Source organism: Balaenoptera borealis, assembly GCF_965194805.1.
Source record: "Balaenoptera borealis genome assembly, chromosome: 9".
In the NCBI taxonomy this organism is placed as follows: domain Eukaryota; kingdom Metazoa; phylum Chordata; class Mammalia; order Artiodactyla; family Balaenopteridae; genus Balaenoptera; species Balaenoptera borealis.
In genome coordinates this window covers 51,884,453-51,907,191 of record NC_138873.1, presented here as the reverse complement: position 1 = coordinate 51,907,191, position 22,739 = coordinate 51,884,453, and the positions used below count along the sequence as shown (strand labels likewise).

The 22,739-nt window shown below is 35.4% G+C and overlaps 1 protein-coding gene and 1 long non-coding RNA gene across 3 annotated transcripts in view; one reads left to right on the top strand and one right to left on the bottom strand.

The window, feature by feature from the left end:
- LOC309634646 overlaps window positions 1-11,541 on the top strand; it is a 105,034-nt gene extending 93,493 nt beyond the window's left edge. Inside the window, exon 2 of the long non-coding RNA XR_014248279.1 lies at window positions 11,232-11,541. This is a non-coding gene — a long non-coding RNA (uncharacterized lncRNA). The remainder of the gene's footprint in view (window positions 1-11,231) is intronic.
- The window catches only part of SEC63 (SEC63 homolog, protein translocation regulator), a 69,271-nt gene that overhangs the window by 18,108 nt on the left and 28,424 nt on the right, over window positions 1-22,739 (bottom strand). For both annotated transcript variants that reach the window (XM_082404752.1, XM_082404751.1), the window contains exons 5-14: window positions 19,072-19,133; window positions 18,426-18,484; window positions 16,911-16,961; window positions 15,780-15,888; window positions 12,970-13,064; window positions 12,738-12,870; window positions 10,955-11,047; window positions 10,137-10,291; window positions 8,659-8,806; window positions 7,226-7,308 (exon numbers count right to left, since the gene is read on the bottom strand). In XM_082404752.1, coding sequence (XP_082260878.1) covers window positions 7,226-7,308; window positions 8,659-8,806; window positions 10,137-10,291; window positions 10,955-11,047; window positions 12,738-12,870; window positions 12,970-13,064; window positions 15,780-15,888; window positions 16,911-16,961; window positions 18,426-18,484; window positions 19,072-19,133 — 988 coding nt within the window. The remainder of the gene's footprint in view (window positions 1-7,225; window positions 7,309-8,658; window positions 8,807-10,136; window positions 10,292-10,954; window positions 11,048-12,737; window positions 12,871-12,969; window positions 13,065-15,779; window positions 15,889-16,910; window positions 16,962-18,425; window positions 18,485-19,071; window positions 19,134-22,739) is intronic.

The window sequence follows — 22,739 nt, the reverse complement described above, 5'->3', positions numbered from 1 at the left end:
GCAGGGTTCTCATTGCTGTGGCTTCTCTTGTTGTGGAACATGGGCTCTAGGCATGCGGGCTTCAGTAGTTGTGGTTCATGGGCTCTAGAGCGCAGGCTAAGTAGTTGTGGCTCACAGGCTTATTTGCTTCGTGGCATGTGGGATCTTCCTGGACCAGGGCTCGAACCCATTTCCCCTGCATTACCAGGTGGATTCTTAACCACTGCGCCACCAGGGAAGTCCTGAACATATTATTTAATAACTGGACCTTTATAGAAAACAGTCTGCCAGCCTCTAGCCTAATTCTATCATCTCTGCTTCATTTCTTCACTTATTAGTTGGGTTCTAATGCTTAATTATGCTGAGATACAACTGATGAAAGAACTGAAAGATAAATACTTGATTCTTTCCCTTCCTCCAGGGCACTTTTGCTTTTTCTTTTACTAATTACCTGAGAAGTGTCAACAGCCCAAGGCCAATTTTGTGCTCATTTCTCAGGCTGGGAATTTCAAAGCCTGTGGGCGGTGTAAGTCTAGATTCTAAACCCAATCCTGACCACTGGCTTAGAGCTTCCTCTTCTCCCAGGAGGCACGTCTCATCCAGAGTCCATGATACAAATGCTTCCTTACCACTTGCTACCATAAAACAGTATCTTTGATTTGATATGTCCTACTACAAAATATGCTTTTCCTACCAGAGGTTTTAGACATGGGTTTTAAAGGTAGCATAGGTTTCCTACAGATGCCAATAGACCTCAGAGTAGAACAGGCTAAAATCTACCATTGGCTGAATAAAACTGAGCTGATATACTACAGTCTATTAAAAATGGGTTACGACTATAGTTGAAACTTAGGAGTTATACTTGGCTTGGGAGGTAATATAAATATGTAACAGAAACTGAGAAAAACAAGATGCAGGGAACATAGACATTATGACTGGATTTAATGAAAAAGAATGAGAAAAGTACCAATATACATATACATGCATGTACATATATGCACTGAAAAGGTCCAGATAGTAAACACGAGCATGGAGAAAGATACAAAAAGATTAACACAAGACTGAATTCTGGTCATCTGGGTCTGACAAGGAGGTTTCCTGGGGGAGCAGGGGTGAGATAAGGGATCCATGATAAAACTATCATTTAACTCTGTGGGTATTCATGCATTAGGCTAGCTAAAGGGATGAGCTTCAAAACTGATGATCTCAGAGTGGTAGAATTTTAGGTGATTTTAATTTCTTCCTATACTTTTCTGCATTGCCTCCATTTTTTTCCCCACACAGCATGAATGTTTCACATAATTAGGAAAAAAAGCTAATTTTACTGTACTTTTTAAAATAAAAATAAAAGGGAGTAAATTCTCAAGAATTGACTAAAAAGAAGTAGGTAGAGGGCAGACAGCAGAAGCAAGAAGAACTACAATTCTGCAGCCTGTGGAAGGAAAACCACATTCACAGTAGGACAGACAAAATGAAAAGGAGAGGACTTTGTACCACATGAAGGAACAAGATTAAACCCCAGAAAAACAACTAAATAAAGTGGAGATAGGCAACCTTCCAGAAAAAGAATTCAGAATAATGACAGTGAAGATGATCCAGGACTTCGGACAAAGAATGGAGGCAAAGATCTAGCAGATGCAAGAGAAGTTTAACAAAGACCTAGAAGAATTAAAGAACAAACACCTAGAAGAATTAAGAACAAACAAACAGAGATGAACAATACAATAACTAAAATGAAGAATACACTTGAAGGAATCAATAGCAGAATAACTGAGGCAGAAGAACGGATAAGTGACCTGGAAGACAGAATGGTGGAATTCACTGTCGCAGAACAGAATAAAGAAAAAAGAATGAAAAAGAATGAAGACAGCCTAAGTGACCTCTGGGACAACATTAAATGCAACAACATTCACATTACAGGGGTCCCAGAAGGAGAAGAGAGAGAGAAAGGATGCAAGAAAATATTTGAAGAGATTATAGCTGAAAACTTCCCTAACGTGGGAAAGGAAATAGCCACCCAAGTCCAGGAAGCGCAGAGTCCCAGGCAGGATAAACCCAAGGAGAAACACGCCAAGACACGAAGTAATCAAATTGACAAAAATTAAAGACAAGGGAAAACTACTGAAAGCAACAAGGGAAAAATGACAAATAACATACAAGAGAACTCCCATAAGGTTAACAGCTGATTTCTCAGCAGAAACTCTACAAGCCAGAAGGGAGTGCCATGATATATTTAAAGTGATAAACGGGAAGAACCTACAACCAAGATGACTCTACCCAGCAATGATTTCATTCAGATTCGACAGAGAAATCAAAAGCTTTACAGACAAGCAAAAGCTAAGAGAATTCAGCACCACCAAACCAGCTCTATAACAAATGCTAAAGGAACATCTCTAAGTGGGAAACACAAGAGAAGAAAAGGACCTACAAAAACAAACCCAAAACAATTAAGAAAATGGTCATAGGAACATAGATATCAATAATTACCTTAAACGTGAATGGATTAAATGCTCCAACCAAAAGACATAGGCTCACTGAATGGATACAAAAACAGGACTCATATATGTGCTGTCTACAAGAGACCCACTTCAGACCTAGGGACACACACAGACTGAAAGTGAGGGGATGGAAAAAGATATTCCATTCAAATGGAAATCAAAAGAAACCTGGAGTAGCAATACTCGTATCAGATAAAATAGACTTTAAAATAAAGAATGTTACAAGAGACAAGGAAGGACACTACATAATGATCAAGGGATCAATCCAAGAAGAAGATAGGACAATTATAATTATATATGCACCCAACATAGGAGCACCTCAACACATAAGGCAACTGCTAACAGCTATAAAAGAGGAAATCGACAGTAACACAGTAACAGTGGGGGACTTTAACACCTCACTTACACCAATGGACAGATCATCCAAACAGAAAATTAATAAGGAAACACAAGCTTTAAATGACACAACAGACCAGATAGATTTAATTGATATTTATAGGACATTCCATCCCAAAACAGCAGATTACACTTTCTTCTCAAGTGCGCACGGAACATTCTCCAGGATAGAGAATGTTGGGTCATAAATCAAGTGTCACATCTTGGGTCATAAATCAAGCCTCAGTAAATTTAAGAAAACTGAAATCATATCAAGCATCTTTTCTGACCACAATGCTATGAGATTAGAAATCCATTACAGTGAAAAAAACGTAAAAAATACAACACATGGAGGTTAAACAATACGTTACTAAATAACCAAGAGATCACTGAAGAAATCAAAGAGGAAATCAAAAAATACCTAGAGACAAATGACAATGAAAACACGATGATCCAAAACCTATGGGACGCAGCAAAAGCAGTTCTAAGAGGGAAGTTTATAGCTATACAAGCCTACCTCAAGAAACAAGAAAAATCTCAAATAAACAATCTAACCTTACACCTAAAGGAACTTGAGAAAGAAGAACAAACAAAACCCAAAGTTAGCAGAGGGAAAGAAATCATAAAGATCAGAGCAGAAATAAATGAAATAGAAACAAAGAAAACAATAGCAAAGATCAATAAAACTAAAAGCTGGTTCTTTGAGAAGATAAACAAAACTGATAAACCTTTAGCCACACTCATCAAGAAAAAGAGGGAGAGGACTCAAATCAATAAAATTAAAAATGAAAAAGAAGTTACAACAGACACCACAGAAATATAAAGCATTAAAAGAGACTAGTACAAGCAACTCAATGCCAATAAAATGGACAACCTGGAAGAAATGGACAAATTCTTTGAAAGGTATAATCTTCCAAGACTGAACCAGGAAGATATAGAAAATATGAACAGACCAATCACAAGTAATGAAATTGAAACTGTGATTAAAAATCTTCCAACAAACAAAAGTCCAGGACCAGATGGCTTCACAGGTGAATTCTATAAAACATTTAGAGAAGCGCTAACACCCATCCTTCTCAAACTCTTCCAAAAAATTGCAGAGGAAGGAACACTCCCAAACTCATTCTATGAGGCCACCATCACCCTGATACCAAAACCAAACAAAGATACTATAAAAAAAGAAAATTACAGACCAGTATCACTGATGAATATAGATGTAAAAATCCTCAACAAAATACTAGCAAACAGAATCCAACAACACATTAAAAGGATCATACACCATGATCAAGTGGGATTTATCACAGGGATGCAAGGATTCTTCAATATATGCAAATCAATCGATGTGATACATCATATTAATAAACTGAAGAATTAAAACCATATGATCGGGCTTCCCTGGTGGCGCAGTGGTTAGGAATCGGCCTGCCAATGCATGGGACATGGGTTCGTGCCCCGGTCCGGGAAGATCCCACATGCCGTGGAGCAGCTGGGCCTCTGAGCCACAACTACTGAGCCTGTGCGTCTGGAGCCTGTGCTCCGCAACGGGAGAGGCCACGACAGTGAGAGGCCCGCGCACTGTGATGAAGAGTGGTCCCCGCTTGCCGCAACTGGAGAAGGCCCTTGCGCAGAAACGAAGACCTGACACAGCCATAAATAAATAAATAAATAAATAAATTTTTAAAAAAAACAAAAAAACAAAAAAACAAACAAAAAAAAACCATATGATCATCTCAATAGATGCAGAAAAAGCTTTTGACAAAATTCAACACCCATTTATGATAAAAACTCTCCAGAAAGTGGGCATAGAGGGAACCTACCTCAACGTAATAAAGGCCATATATGACAAACCCACAGCAAACATCATTCTCAATGGTGAAAAACTGAAAAGCATTTCCTCTAAGATCACGAACAAAACAAGGATGTCCACTCTCACCACTATTATTCAACATAGTTTTGGAAGTCCTAGCCATGGCAATCAGAGAAGAAAAAGAAATAAAAGGAATACAAATTGGAAAAGAAGAAGTAAAACTGTCATTATTTGCAGATGACATGATACTATACATAGAGAATCCTAAAGATGCCACCAGAAAACTACTAGAGCTAATCAATGAATTTGGTAAAGTTGCAGGATACAAAATTAATGCCCAGAAATCTCTTGCATTCCTATACACTAATAACAAAAGATCAGAAAGAGAAATTAAGGAAACAATCCCATTCACCACTGCAACAAAAAGAATAAAATACCTACTAATAAACCTACCTAGGGAGACAAAAGACCTGTACCTGTACTCAGAAAACTATAAGACACTGATGAAAGAAATCAAAGATGACACAAACAGATGGAGAGAGATACCATGTTCCTGGACTGGAAGAATCAATATTGTGAAAATGACTATACTACCCAAAGCAATCTACAGATTCAACGTAATCCCTATCAAATTACCAGTGGCATTTTTTACAGAACTAGAACAAAAAATCTTAAAATTTGTATGGAGACACAAAAGACCCCAAATAGCCAGAGCAGTCTTGAGGGAAAAAAATGGAGCTGGAGGAATCAGACTCCCTGACTTCAGACTATACTACAAAGCTACAATAATCAAGACAATATGGTACTGGCACAAAAACAGACATATAGATCAATGGAACAGGATAGAAAGCCCAGAGATAAACCCACGCACCTATAGTCAACTAATCTATGACAAAGGAGGCAAGGATATACAATGGAGAAAAGACAGTCTCTTCCATAAGTGGTGCTGGGAAAACTGGACAGCTACATGTAAAAGAATGAAATTAGAACACTCCCTAACACCATACACAAAAATAAACTCAAAATGGATTCGAGACCTAAATGTAAGACCGGACACTATAAAACTCTTAGAGGAAAACATAGGAAGAACACTCTTTGACAAAAATCACAGCAAGATCTTTTTTGATCCACCTCCTAGAGTAATGGAAATAAAAACAAAAATAAACAAATGGGACCTAATGAAACTTAAAAGCTTTTGCAAAGCAAAGGAAACTACAAACAAGACGAAAAGACAACCCTCAGAACGGGAGAAAATATTTGCAAATGAATCAACGGACAAAGGATTAATCTCCAAAATATATAAACAACTCATGCAGCTCAATATTAAAAAACAAACAACCCAATCCAAAAATGGGCAGAAGACCTAAATAGACATTTCTCCAAAGAAGATATACAGATGGCCAAGAAGCACATGAAAAGATGCTCAACATCATTAGAGAAATGCAAATCAAAACTACAGTGAGGTATCACCTCACACCAGTAAGAATGGGCATCATCAGAAAATCTACGAACAACAAATGCTGGAGAGGGTGTGGAGAAAAGGGTACCCTCCTGCACTCTTGGTGGGAGTGTAAATTGATACAGCCACTATGGACGACAGTATGGAGGTTCCTTAAAAAACTAAAAATAGAATTACCATATGACCCAGCAATCCCACTACTGGGCATATACCCAAAGAAAACCATAATTCAAAAAGACACATGTACCCCAATGTTCACTGCAGCACTATTTACAATAGCCAGGTCATGGAAGCAACCTAAATGCCCATCGACAGACGAATGGATAAAGAAGATGTGGTACACATATACAATGGAATATTACTCAGCCATAAAAAGGAACGAAATTGGGTCATTTGTTGAGACGTGAATGGATCTAGAGACTGTCATACAGAGTGAAGTAAGTCAGAAAGAGAAAAACAAATATCGTATATTAACGCATATATGTAGAACCTAGAAAAATGGTACAGATGAACTGGTTTGCAGGGTAGAAATAGAGACACAGATGTAGAGAACAAACGTATGGACACCAAGGTGGGGAAAGTGGCGGGGGGTGGTGGGGGGGGGTGCTGGTGGTGGTGGGATGAATTGGGAGATCGGGATTGACATATATACACTAATATGTATAAAACAGATAACTAGTAAGAACCTGCTGTATAAAAAAATAAAATAAAATTCAAAAATTCAAAAAAAAGTAGGTAATGAAATTCTCAACAATAATCAATAATTAATCTCTGTATAACACTTTACAGTTCAAGATACCCACACTACCTTATAATTATGTTTTATAGGGAATTAACAAATCATCACAGGAAGAATTAAAGTATTTTTCAACTTTGTGTGTGAGTTAAAAACTAATGTGAAAATTATAAAAATTAATTTAAAATTTCAAAACAGCTAACAGAACCTGCAAAATTAGATTTTCAAATCTACAATAAAATAATTAATTAATTAATTTTTTAAAAAATCTACAATAGTTTTGACTTTGAGAATGTATAACTTAGAATGAAAGAATATAAAAACCTTAACACATAACTCTTAAAGCATAAAAATACAAACAGACTACTTACTGCCATTGTTTGCCTTGTCAATTTAACCAACACTGTAACTAAGGATCCTACTGTGATGTTGTTGCTATCTTCATCATCCAATACTATAAGATAAAAGGAAAATAAATAAATAAAAATCAAGCTCTATGTCAAGGCAAACAGCAAAACTTAACTTATTCAAATCAATCTGGTATTTCAGTATTTCAAACATAGAGTTTTAAACCTACTAAATAAAAAATAATTCATTGACTATCTACTCTATAAAAAGCTCTCTAGTAGATGCCTTCAACAATGTACTCATTTAATCCTTAAATCAGCTCTATGAAGCATTATTATTATTTCTTTAAAGAAGATACTGAGGTTCAGAAATAAAGTAAAATGCCCAAGGTCACAAAATGGCTACATCGACACTGCCAAGTTTCAAACCCAAGTCTTTTAAAACAGAGTATAATGTTAGGACTACAACAGCTTTCTCTCACAGTGATATAAAAATAGAATTCTGTCACTCTATTAAATTGTGCAAACTTTATACTCACAAGATCTTACCTATATGAAAAAATGCGTGCCTGTAAGAATAAAATAATTAAAACTAGTATTCTGAGCAACAGTAAAGATATTTTAAGGCAAGAACTTGAAAATATTGTTTATATTAAAAAACACTTTAAAAACATTTTTTGCAATGTTTTTGCAACTGTTTAATTTTTTAAAACCACATTTGCTACACACACCCCCAAAAGTCTAATAATAAGAAAACTCAACTACAAGCCCTTTAAAAACGGAGACCATTCCTAACACATCCTTGTATTTTTGGTCCCACAAGAATGTTTTCACAATGGCAACTTAGTAAATGTCAAAGCTCAGAACAATGTCACAATGAAGGAATGGAGCAGAATAATCTCTAATTCTGTCACCATTCTAAGATACTATATTCAGCTCTAAAATGGGAACTCACAGGACAATTATGTAGGTAGAAAAATAATCTCTATTTTTTTTCACTCCAAGCAGACATAAAGACAGAAGTCAGTCAAGAAAAACACATGAAATGTGCCACAGAGCATGGTAATTTTCAAGATTTAATTAATATAAACAAGTTAGGTTTTTTAAAAATTAATTTTAGAACTAAGCAGGTATCTTATACTAACAATAGATATATTTCAAATATCCTTCATTACATCTAGAAATCTCTTTCATTCTTTGAAAAGTTAAGATCTTCTTGAAAGCTGAACTACAGAACAGAAGCATCCTCAAACCTAAGCCCATTAGGAGGATAATAAAAGTAGGGTTCTCAAAACTAGTAAGTATACAACATCTTCCATCACAGCAAATCTGACGGGTAAAGTACAGTTCTGCCAAGTCTAATTAAAAGTTATTAAATGAAGTGTTTTGAGGACCTTGAGCCAAATAAACAAAAGCCAATCTATCAAAAGGGAAGCAATGGGAAACCTCCCATTTACCCTGTGATTTTATGTCCATGGTCACAAATGGGAAACTCCCAAGGACAGCCATAACCTCTTCATACTTTTCATCTTCAAGGAAGTGCAATAGATTGTGACGATCTGATTCTTTTAAACTCACCAAATCCTGGATAGTCTTAATTTTGTACTAAATTTAAAAAGAGAGAGAAAGAAAATAAATCCCGAAGTCATTTAACTTTACATAAAAGGAAAATTATTAGCATGTTTACCAAAACAAAATCCAAAAACTTTTAGACAAATATTAAGATTATATACATTTCAAAGCAGAAAATACAACTTCACTGCATTTCATGGCCTTTTTCTCCAAGGAAATTTAAATTTAAGAATTTTCTTTATTACAAAGTTAATACACAGTTACTTTTTTTTAATTAGAAAAAAATAAAGTTACAGGAAAAAATAATAACATTCATATAAACTCTTGACCCAAGCAAGAATGACTGTCATTTGATTTGTTCAGTTTGCAGACATTTATTTTTAATTTTAATGATAAAAACCTTTAAGAGTATGAATTTATGTCCAAGTAACAGCTGCATGCACCCTTAAGTTTTACTATGCAATACTCTCATTTTTGTTATTTTCTAAGTACAGCTATCTGTTATTGCAGTAATACCCAGCCTGGCTAAATGGATACTCAGGAGAGGATTTTTTAATTTCTGAGTATTTGGTGCCAGTTATTAATTTTTACTTTCACCGATAGGGATTAGCTCATGAGGCATGTGAAATGCCTGCTTCTGAATTCTGAAGTTTACAATTATGACTTAAAATGTGATCAAATTTATAAGAGTAACACACTTACTCGAAAGGAGAGAACTCTGATGCAAATTTCTAATACATATTTATTAGTTCTACCTTAACACTATCAAATCCAATGTCTATCTTCTGCCTACTTTGTCTAATATCAATATATACAAAGTAATGTTTAAAATCTCCTAGCAAAATTAAATTTCATTCCACTTTTTCTTATATTTCCTCAAGTTTTCATTTATATTACATTTCTTAAGTATCTTAAGATTCATTATCATAATCTATATACAGATTGTATTTTCTAAATAAGAATTATCTGTATTTGATCTACTTATTTTTTGAATGCTTAATTTTTTTTGTTCATACTCAACCAATAAACTATTGCCCAGCCCTTTAAGCCACGAATGAAATAAATGGAAAGTATACAGTGCATTTTTACTTAGTACATTTATTTTTGGCAACATAAAGAACAAAGTGTTGACTGCTAAAATGAACCGACAGCCAAAGTAAACCACTACAGTAGTAAAATATTACAAAACAGCTACCTAATCAAGAAAGTATTAACAGAATCACTTGAGGGATAGTTTTAGAATGTTTAAAACATTGTAAATCTTAAGAAGTTCATAGTAACCATTTCTAGAAAATTTTTCATTCATGTTACCTTTAAGTGACAGGACAAACTGCTTAAAACTAATTTTAAAGTAGCAAATTACCTTTTTATGATTAGAAACCCTTCTAAGATTGTCTTCTTCAATGTGAGGGAGCTGCAGAAGGGGAGACTTAAACTGCTGAAGGCCTTGCACAGCCATCTGGGAAAGCTTCATGCAGTTTTCCAGGGATGCCAAAGTTGGAGCACGAAACTCCCTTTCTTAGAAAGAATAGAAGAAAAGCAAAAACAGGTCTGGACTTTTTATATGTTCAGGAGTACACAATTCATCACAAAACCAAATTCATGTGAACATCCTTAACACCTCAGATTTTACGATCACAGTGTTGAATTTCCTTTAAAAGTTACTGGGTAAGACACAGAAAATACACAAACTTGATCAAATGTACATACTGATGTCATGCCAAAAACTGACATCATCCATAACAACAAAACACAACCAGTATCTCTTTTTTAAGGGTCTCTCTTTCCATTACTGACCATAAATAAACTCCCTCGTTCTTTTTTTGATTATGTAAAAAACACTACATGTCAGATCAATCATCATAACATCACTTAAAGAATTACTTCAAACTCATTGTTAACCTAATTCTAAAACTACTCAGAGGAAGGAAAAGGGTATTTTAAATCTTTGCAAACAATAAATAACAATAAAACAATGAAAAATTAAACTCAAAAAACATAAGTTACGATACTTTACATAATGAAAAATACAGGAAAGAAGAAAAACCATGAACAAAACTGGGAAAACTGATTCACCTTACAGACAGAATTATACTAAGCACCCAAAAATCTTAAAACTATGAAGTGTAATCTGTATGTGCCTGCAAGAAAAAGTACAACATAATTATGCTTCCTCCTCACCTTCACGGCTCCGGGCCATTATTATTAGTTGGCAGATTACATTAACCATTTCTTGAAGTAGGGCAGGGCATTTTTTCAGCATAAATTGCTGATCTGCAAAACAATAAAACACCTGAAACAAATCATTCTTCTTTTATGATTAAAACATCTTTATCACCTATAGTCCAAGACGAATGCTAAATTTAAGCTGTCACACAAATTTTTCACATGACCTCAGAATATTACAGGTTGAACACAATAGTTTCTCCTCGGCAGCACTATGTCAAAAATCAATCAGAGGGCTTCCCTGGTGGCGCAGTGGTTGAGAATCTGCCTGCTAATGCAGGGGACACGGGTTCGAGCCCTGGTCTGGGAGGATCCCACATGCCGCGGAGCAACTAGGCCTGTGAGCCACAATTACTGAGCCTGTGCGTCTGGAGCCTGTGCCCCGCAATAAGAGAGGCCGCAATAGTGAGAGGCCCGCGCACCGCGATGAAGAGTGGCCCCCACTTGCCGCAACTAGAGAAAGCCCTCGCACAGAAACGAAGACCCAACACAGCCATAAATAAATAAATAAAAATTAAAAAAAAAAAAAATCAATCAGAAAACCCTACCTCAAATTAGATGTTTCGAAGGCAAACTTTTAATATTATGGTCTTGGGCTTTATAAATTACTCCGTACCTTTTTTTTTTTGAAATAGCCTTAATCTTAAATTTAATCATAATCTTACTAATTTAAGAACTTCAAAATTCTTCTTCTTGTGTACCTAAATTCCTATAAGTATAATTATGGATAAGTCCAAAGACTAAGATTGAGAATAAATGTCAACTAAATGGAGAGAGGAGGATAGAAGGAGGAGGAGTGAGACAGACACTTTCATTTATACTGCATATAATAGTTAACCATTAAGATCATCCATTGGGGTTGGTACTCAACCTAAAAAAAATCTGTTCCCTGTTTCTTAGATAATTGGTAAAAATGGAGATGGTTTCATATCTGTACAGAACATTAGGAACAGAATTACTAGTTAACTTGCAACTTCAATAAACAATGTCTAAATAGCGCTCCTTGATTCCATCATAAGCAGCCTATCCTATCATTAATCACTGAGCATCAACTGACCTTGTTTTCAAAGGCATTTGATTGCATTACTGGCTTAAAGCAGGGTTGTGGGGGGGGGGGTGGTTGTTGGTTCATTCAGAAAGAAAATTCCCTAAGGATAATAACTTTCTTTTAAAACTTCCAATTGAAATAATGCAAGTGAAAAGAGATGACACTCAAATTCATGACATCCCTGAAAACACCACTGTCCCAATCCACTGCTTTTCTTTTAAGTAGAATAGATGGCTTCAAGTACTTATGAAGCTTTAAATAAAGATTAAACAGACACTTTATTGGTAACTACTGCTGGAGTATGATGGTGGTACTGGTGGCAGTGACTGAGACATCTGTTGTGAAAATCCATTTTTTTCTTGCCCCAAAAGGCTTACAAAATCCTTTTTTAAAAGTCATCAGGAATTACTGTATAATCTGCAACTGACTTAACATTTTTCATAGAGAGTATTCTCTCACCTTGAAATACAACATTTTAACATTTGCCAAAACATCTGACTTACTAATACCTGCAAAGAATTTGTGAAGTAATTATGTACGTAGCATATAGATTTGTTTTTAAAAGGTCCTTGAGTAATTATCTGATTGAGCAATAAAGAACAGTGACAAAAAAACACAGCACCATGAGGTCTAATTAAATCCACCTCTTCTGTACCACTAAAACCCTACAGATATTAGAATCACAAATACCTTCTTCAAGGGTCTCAGGAATTTTCATTCTAGCAAGATGAGACAGTAAAAGAACTCTGGCCTTCAGGCTATATGGGCAGGTAAGTGGCGGCTCATTCTTCTTTAAATTAATGCTGCCAATTTCTCTGATTAGCTAGAGTAAATAAAATAATCATTTAAAAATGTATACTTAAAAAAGCATTAACTTTATATACTTAAATGTTTTTCAAGGAATTTGGGAGGCAGGCCTAACCTGAGGTATTAGAATATTATCTGTTGGTCTGCTTGTGGCATCCTTGTTATACTGAGGATCAAATTCAGAGGCTCCAGCCAAGACCATGATAAGCCCTAAGAAAACAAAAGAAATATGAAGAAAAATAAATTTGCTCACCCATTAATCCGCCTCCCATGATACTTGGTTAATCCTAGAGTGAGGCAGTTTTCCAATCACACACAATGCTAAAATCATCTGAACTCCACTATCAATAAGCATTACTCTCTCTCATAACAAAAGAAACGTCTCACTTTTTAAAATGTGTGCAATATTACCTATCACAAGTAAATAGAAATACACATCAAATTAAGGGCCCAGAAGCAACTAGGTGCGTTAAAATCACTACAAATAGCATCGGTTTCTAGACCTAAGCATGTGTTCCACAGAAATTTATAGCAGGAAGTATTCTATGTGATGTTACTAATAACTGCTTTGTAAAAAACAAAGGGCGGGGGGGGAACTCCATGGCTAAATAAAGCTGAGAAATAAGAGTTAAAAAGAGTTTCAGGGCTTCCCTGGTGGCGCACAGGTTGAGAATCTGCCTGCCAATGCAGGAGACACAGGTTCGAGCCCTGGTCTGGGAAGATCCCACATGCCGCGGAGCAAATGGGCCCATGAGCCACAATTACTGAGCCTGCGCGTCTGAAGCCTGTGCTCCACAACAAGAAAGGCCGCGATAGTGAGAGGCCCGCGCACCGCGATGAAGAGTGGCCCCCGCTTGCCACAACTAGAGAAAGCCCTCGCACAGAAACGAAGATCCAACACAGCCATAAATAAATAAATAAATAAAGCACACCTAGTATTAAAAAAAAAAAAGAGTTTCAGGTTTCTTCACTTCATGACTCCTCAGAGCCTTGAGTAAACTAAAATATACTGTAATTTGCAGAAATTTTTATTATGGAACCCTGGAGGGTTTTGTGGGAATAGTGTTCCTTGAAATACACATGATGTGAGGTCACATATATTAGCATTACTCTCGTTGGCCTATACAAGTTCTTTAATGACTGGCACTATAGTCATCAATCTTACCTTACAGCAGAAAATACATGCAACATCCTCACAAAAAGCAGGACGGTACAGAGGTTAAGCGCGTAGCTGAATGACCTAGAACAATATTCTTCACCTCTCTGTGGGCCACGGTTTCTTCATATGTGCCTGACACACAGTCAGCATAGTAATGTGTGTGAGCTATTACTATTACTACCCTCAAATGTTTGAATGAAAACAACTAAGACAGCTATATAAATGATGCCAATGCTAAAGTCAAGGATATATAACCAAACCCACCAGCTAAACAAAGCTTTTCTGATAGAATTAATTGTTAAGGCCAAGTACCATCCTCAGAAATGAAATAGAAATCAAGATCACTGATCCAAAAAACACATTAAAACAGGTTACAAACATGAAACCGTTTCATAAGGGAGAATGTTTATATATTAATATTTCGACCCAGCGTAAGGAAGAGCCATACACGTACATAAGGGAAGGTAACATTCACTCATTCCTCAGAAATAAAAGATCTGCTCATTCTTCAGGAATATAAGATCAGTTCATTCTTCAGAAACACAAGATCAGCTCACACAGTCATATGATCCTGAGGAATCTCTTTCTCACTACCAAGAAAGTTAGTAAAATTGGCAAATATGGGGCTTCCCTGAAGGCGCAGTGGTTGAGAATCTGCCTGCCAATGCAGGGGACACGGGTTCGAGCCCTGGTCTGGGACGATCCCACATGCCACGGAGCAACTAGGCCCGTGAGCCACAACTACTGAGCCTGCGCGTCTGGAGCCTGTGCTCCGCAACAAGAGAGGCCGCAACAGTGAGAGGCCCGCGCACCACGATGAAGAGTGGCCCCCGCTTGCCACAACTAGAGAAAGCCCCCACACAGAAACGAAGACCCAACACAGCCAAAAATAAATAAATTAATTAATTAATTAATTTAAAAAAAAAATTGGCAAATATGAAATACGAAAAAGTCCACTCAGGTTTTGGAACAAAAATACATCCTCCAGTGAGGCACAATTTAAAACTTACTTTTTTTTTTTTTTTTTTAAGGAAGGGAAGGGAAGGGAAATGTGTATGATTTCCACAGAGCAGTGATTCTGAAAGGCAACACTATATATTCCAGGGATAAAATTTATAATGTTAGCTTTATGGGATCAAAGAAAGTTATTTAGGATGGTACTTTTTGTTTTTCATAATAAATTTTGAAATAAGACTCTGGGAATGAAATATTCTGGCAGTTTTCTTTTAACACACCCAAGACCTCTACATACTTTACACGATTAACACAGTATAATGTACTGGTTTAGGGCTTGGGAACCACATTACCTGAGTTCCATCCTAGCTCTGTCACTTACTGTATATCCTTGGGCTCAGTTTCTTCATCTATAAAATGTGCTTAAAAACAGCACTTATTTATGGGGGCATACAAAGATTAAATGAGTTAATACATGCATAGTGGCTAGCAATGCCTGGCAACGACAAATACTCAAGAAATGTTAGCTGGTATTATTATTACAAAATTAGCCCACAAGAAGTTTTACTATAAAATTTCTGGAGGGAAAAAAATATGCATTGATATATACATATAGCTGAGTAAAACGGGAACAAGAGAACTACAGATTAAGACATATGATAAAGGGTGTTAGCATTTTCCTCCAGCTTTAGCTATAATGAACTGAATATCCCTAAAACTATTAAATGGAATTTCTCCAGTTGAATATATATCAACTCTACATAAATGACTCAGAAAATAATCTAATGTCACAGTTACTTAAATTTACTTACGTTTCATATCCATATTTCGGGTTTTATAAACAAAGTATGTATAAATCTGTGTTGTGCGTATTAGAATCTGGTCTCCACTATAGCGTATTGAGCGATACCACCAAGAGCCCTAAAACACAAAATTAAACCAGAAATAAAGCATAAAAACCATGATAAATGTTAACTTTGATGCAGAATGGTCAAATTTTCTAAATGTTCATAAACCAATAAAAAGACCTGCTTTTTAGAACAAATGCCTTTGTTACATATTTCAAATGATTTATTTGGTAAATATTTATGCTGCCTGAGGCCTACACACCAACCTACCTCATTACATATATATGATTAAAACATTTAAGTTTCAGCTAGAAATTAAAAACAAAATAGGAATGAAACAACCCACTGTTATAAGCAACAAGCTGGTTCCTCACACATAGCATGTCTTCAACAAATATTTGACAAATAAGCGTAGGAGCAATTTTATAGTTGATATACTACTTTCATTCACATTATTCCACACAAGTGGATTCTCACACAACAATCCTATGAAGAAGGCAAGACAAGTTAATTGTTAGCCTCACTATGGGACCCACAGGAACCGTAAGATCAGTAAGAACACCACCAGTCATAAGAGTAATAAACAATAAAATCATAAACTTTATGGTACCTCCATATTGAGGTACTATGCAAGTGTTTTTAAAAATGAGGTTGTTCTACATGTTGTACCCCTATATGAAGCAAAAAAAGTCACAGAACAATATAGTAAGATCACATTTTTTAAAAAAATATGCACATGTATATATACATAATGCAAAGAAAAATATCTGAAAAGGAAGCAAACTTAGCACTGATTATCTCTGACAGAGAAATGGAGTTGGGGGAGGTGGTAACGGAAGATTTTCATTTTAAATTCTAAATACATCTGTACTATCTCGTTTGTGTGTAATTTTTGGATCAGGAGGAGATTCATTTTAACATACTAAAGAGATGTCACCTTTAGAAGACCTTTAAAGTATAACTGAATATAAGATTATTAAAATTCAAGGATTAATGGATTATATTCTAATACAAATTACAATCTTATAAGGAGACTCCAAAGCATGCACCAATTCCCTTCCCTAAAAAATGTTAATAAAAAGAGCTGGAACTTACCACAACAACTGGAAGGATAACCATGAATGCCAATCCATATACAAGTAAAACCTTGAATTGAAAAGGAAAGAAAAAATTATGGCCTTCATCAGGTAAATTATGACAACATCCATGAACACTTATTTTGAGGCTTACATGGGGGAGGCACTATTAAAAGCACTCCTCATGCAGTACTTCATTTAATCCTTATTTTCAAACTCTAAGAGGAAGGTACCATTATTATTTTCCTTTTGCAGATAGGGAACCTGCAGCATATATAGTCATCCCTCGGTAACCATGGGGAACTGGTTTTAAGGCCCCCAAGGATACCAAAATTCAGGGATGCTCAAGTCCTTTATATAAAATGGTGATAAAAGAGTAGGGCCTCTTTATCCATGGATGCAAAACATGCCGAAAGGGAGGGCCAACTTCAGCTGACCCTTGAACAATGTGGGGCTTGGCTCCCCGACCTCCCTGCAGTGGAAAATCCACCTCTAACTTCAGAGTTGGCCCCCCATTACCTGTGGTTCTGCATCCGCAGATTCAACCAACCATGGATTGTGTAGTACCGTAGTCCGTATTTATCGGAAAAATCCATGTATTAAGTGGACCCACACAGTTCAAGCCCCTGTTGTCCAAGGGTCAACTGTATTATATATCCACACCTTGGCAAGTAGTTAGTGCCTTGGAAATAAATGGTAGAAGCTGGTTTCTTTACCTAAATATCAAACAGAACACATAATGTTCTGTTTGCAAGTAATTTCTATCTATTGGTCTTAGATGTCTGTCCTACTGCTTGATCCCAAATCTGGTAGCTAACTATCTTTTCTCTTCTCTAGTATTCCCTGAATAACCCTAAGCATAATAAACATGCTTATATACAGCAACTATATACCCTGGAAAATAACATGTAAATAAATAGCCATAAAATAACACTAAATAGCCATTTTCAAAACAAAACATGGATTTTTTTATTGCTTCAAAGATAGCTCCTAGATAATTATTTTCAAGAAAGGAGAAGTAGGGAATTCCTGAACAATAGGTTAGGATAACTCCCGATGTTTTAAGAGTTGCAGCCTCTATTACAGACTGAAGTCTGATAACCTACTGCCTCCTGAAGTACCATATATAATATATATCATTATGTTAGCACACATTAAAATTAATTTAGCCTGGGTAAATGTGGAATAAAAGATAACAAATTTTGAGCGCTACTTAAGATAAATGTAGATACCATAAAAAAACAGTGGTTCCCTAAACCAAGGGTAGGACCCAATCTGAAACCACCTCCACAAGAAATCACCACAACTGTAAGAAATTCCTTAAACAGTGGGGGGGGGAACCCTACGCTAGAACACACTGCCCCAAACCAACAACCTAATAATAGGAACCAATTCTTTTCTCCATTATGCAAAAACAGTTTTCACAATCCACAGTTAAACTGAAAACAGCATACCAGTATTTTCTTTGTAAAGCTCTCTTTATATTACCAAGATATATCAAACACATTACAGTGTCTTATTTAAATGTACTCACCAAAATTGAATTTTTCTGGTCAACTATCCAAGCTGGCAGGGCAATTCCAAAGCTCGTGGCTAAAATAGGAAGAATATTTTTGAAGAGTCTCCATTTCCAGTTTTATTTCTTTATATCCCCAAATTCTGTCTCCCCCACCCCCTCCAAAAAAGCTGTAAGATTATCTTATTATGTGTTTCCATTACACAAAAGTTGATGGACATGGTTTTTATTTGAAACTAAATTTTTCCAGAAGAAAAAAAAATTCTAAGTACGTGAATTCCTTCTTCCCAGAACACTTAAATTCTTTTATATGTCCTGAGTTTATGTAAACACTATGAATATATGAGAAAATGTTTAGTCAGTAAAGAAAAACAGATTTTTTTCATCCAATTTTTATCAACTACTAACTGGAAATGAAGAATAATGACAGTGACTACTTTCCTCATCAAATCAATCAAAGTTCTATCTTTCAAACCAATCTCTAGAAAGAAGAATAAAGTAAAAATTAAAGGGAACTCAATTTACATATTTGTTTAACTCCTTGTAGTTGTAATTTTCCTATTCACAAACTAAGAAAATCAAAACATTCTTTTCAATCTAGTTAACATTTTTATAATATACACATATCATAACCCCAGTATTTTTTAATCATCATTTACCACACCTTGAGGCCCATCTGGATTTCCAAACTCTTCCCAATTTTTCCGGGACTCTTCATCAGTTAAACTAGCATAAAAGGAACAAAGGTGCAAAATTAGAAAGCCACATCTGAAAAATAAGTACTCATATACACAAACTCCATTAACTAACCAACTCACTTCTTAAAGATAATTTCAGAGAATCAAGAAAAGAACTCTCTGAAATCAGAAAAGGGGGAGAGAAAAATAAGAAATTCAGCATTAACAGAAAATGCTAACTATTGAGCCCAGATACAAATTCCTAGTTGGCCCACGGGTTCTCAGGTTTAGCCAGTTCAAGCCAGAAGATGCAACTTTAAAGGCTACTACATTTTCTAAGGAGGCAGGGAGGATTATAGGTTACTTTTAAAAATCGTATACACTCAGATATTTCCCAAAATTTCTTCAATGGGCATATTTTTACTTTAATAATGATATATATCTATTTTTTAAATATAAACTTAATACATGACTAATAATAATCCCTCCAAAACTGGCACCACATTCTCAAAGAAAAAAATAATAACACCTATAAAATTCCACTGCTTTGGAAAAGGTCATTTGCATTGTGCTAAGATCACAATTTTCTCCTAAGCCAACTTCAAGCAAGACTAGGAAAATACCTGCTAAAGCAACAGCTTCTTAACCCAAGCAATATGAAAGTGACAGTGATTTTTTAAACACCTAAACATAAATATAACCCCTAACCTGGGCAATGGCTCAAGGCACAGGGTGAGAGTAGTTTTATTCCAGGTCCCAGTATAGATGTTAAAAAAAAAAAAAAAAAAAAAATTAAAAGAAATTTTCAATTCCTTCAAAAACTTTACAATGCTGTTAAGGAGACAAGGCAGACACATACACACAAAATGACCAATAACATAATAAGGAAGGCATTCTTGCAGACCAATTGGCAAAAGATTATGTTTATGTCCAAATCTAATTTTAGCCATATTTCTATTTCCCAGAACATATGCACTTAAGATACAATGCATTTTCTATTCAACAAAGCTCCAATTGAGAGAGAGAATGCAGAAGTACCTTAATAAAATTGCAAAATTTTTCAATGACTGGAAAATATTTTTAAACTTATCAATTTAGTCATTTATGAAAACAAGAACCTTGATGTCTTTAGTCCTTATTCAACTATAACTCCACTTACACTGTTTGACCTAAGGCCGCAGTAAAATACAGGAGCCAATGAAAGGCATTATTAGAGAGATTACAAGTTAATAAGGAGTGGTGCGCTAAGATTCCTTTCTGCTAAGGGAGGGATGTTTTTCAAAAACTTTTGCCTTTGTTTCCCTGTACAATTGTCCACCCCACCCAGAGCTTTAGCTATTGTTTCTTTCAATTTTCTGTCTCCTAATCAGAGTCTTTTCCCCAAAATAATTATCTCTGTCCCCTCCTGACTTTCTAATGATGGCAGCACCACAAACTGTTCTGTTCTCTATACAATGCCCTTAGGTTTTGCAAAATAAAGCACAGCTCTCATCAGAGAAGCACTTGATTTTTCAACCTGCATACACATCTGATTAATGAGTTAATTCCATTAACTCATTCATTAAACCAATTGTACAACTGTTGTGTAACCATCCTGTATACTCAAAGGAATTATCCATTTTTTTAAAAGTCAGTGTAGGAAAGCAACTGATTTTTGGCTACTTATTAGTGCTTCAGTATCCATTCCTAAGACTTAAGGTACTTAAAAGCTATATGATTTCAGTATAATTTATATATAACAAGCTTAAACAACACCAATGGTGCTAACATAATTTTTTTAAATTCAATGAGTATAAAGTTTCCTAAACATGATTATATCCCTTGACTTTGGGGGTGGGAGGTTATATCATAGATCTTATTAGGAATCTAATGAAACCAATGCCCCTTCTGCCCTGGAAAAAAATGCACATTTACAAACACACATAAATTCTGTATACAGTTTCAGGGACCTCAGTTTATAAATCCTAACCCAGAGAATGCTTTCACTAAATTATATGTGAGGGGCCTGAGTTGGCTATGTAGAGCTAAGTTACATATTCATATGTAAGAACACATGAAAACATACTTTTTAAAAATCAAAATATCTTTAAGGATGTAAATCATGCTGCCCACTTGTTATAAAGTAGTTTAAACATAGATTTTACACACAAAAGCAAAATCCCAACTATATCCAGAAGAATGAATCAGATATCAATAGTTGGTCTAACTCCTCAAAAATAACCATACCTCCTTTCCTTTAAGTTACAATCTGGTCTGAAGAAATAGGAATGACCCAGCTTGTTTATTATAATGAATGAATAAGGGAAGAGAAACTAGCCTGAATAACCAAGGCAAATTCTGAAAAACTTTGTAGATCATGCAGTTTTTTATAACTGCATTCTACAAGTTGATTGAATTACATAACTTAGGCTGGTAGAGTTATACGTAAGATAGTAGCTTCAATCACTCAGAACCTATATTCAGTAAAATGCACCCTTTTAACTAATCTAGTTATACTTGTCCAAGTTACAATAACTCAAAGTTCTGGGTCCCATAATCATTTTACTTCTTCATTTGTCTGATAGACCATCAACTATTTAAGACATTTTACATACAAAACATTCTACATCTTGAACATGTAACTGAGTTAAAACCAAAGGCCATATATTATTCTTCTGTACTTCTTAGAATAGTGACCATACATCATAGAGTCAGATTTCCAGTAACCTGAGAACAAAATCATGAACTTGAAAGTGTTAAATACCTGAAAACTCAGGGGGGGGGGGAAAATAACTGTACCAAAAGCACTAAAATTAAAACTACTAATTATTTTGGGGAAAAGAATCTGATTAGGAGACAGAAAGCTCAAAGAAACAATAGCTAAAGCTCTGGGTGGGGTGGACAATTGTACAGGGAAACCAAGGCTATCCGACTTCCTCTGGAAATCTTCAGTTCTTCTTAAATTACCTGAAGACAGCAACTAAGGCACTGCAATACTTGTGCAACAAAGGTAAATGCTTAAAGGAGACACACTGAAAAAAGGGGAAAAGGAGACACCAACTGAAAGACAGCAATCTGGAGAACGTCTGCTGCATAGAAAAGAAAATGTAGTGTACACTTCAGAAGCTCCTGAAAGTATTGCTTTACTACAGAATCATATTCACATAGATAACAAGCAATCCACAAAGGGGGTGCGGGCTAGGCAGAGAGGAAACACAGTCAATATACTTTTATTAAGCACAAAAATGCATAAGATGATATTTCCCAAACTTCTGTCATTCACATACCACTTTCACAGCCTGCTATTATATCTGCATATCCTATTATTTACTTATATTTTTTAAGTTACCTTACAAAATTATATACATCACCGAGTCCCCAAAAAACAGATAACATCTTGTCTGTAGTTTACTCTTTAATTCAACATAAGAGCTGTGTGGGATACATCTATGATTCCGGAAGAGTCCAGCTAACTTTTTAACTCTTGTAATATTAATACTCAAGGAATTACTTCAAATTTTATATACCCTATCCTGTTTCCCCAAAATTAAACTCATCTTTAGTTTATAGTTTAAATGAGACAAGCTACAGGCCAAAATAAAAGAAATAGATCTAGCCTAACAAAAAGCCTAGAAATGAAAACAAGGGGCAAGTATATCTCTTCTAATCAGGATGC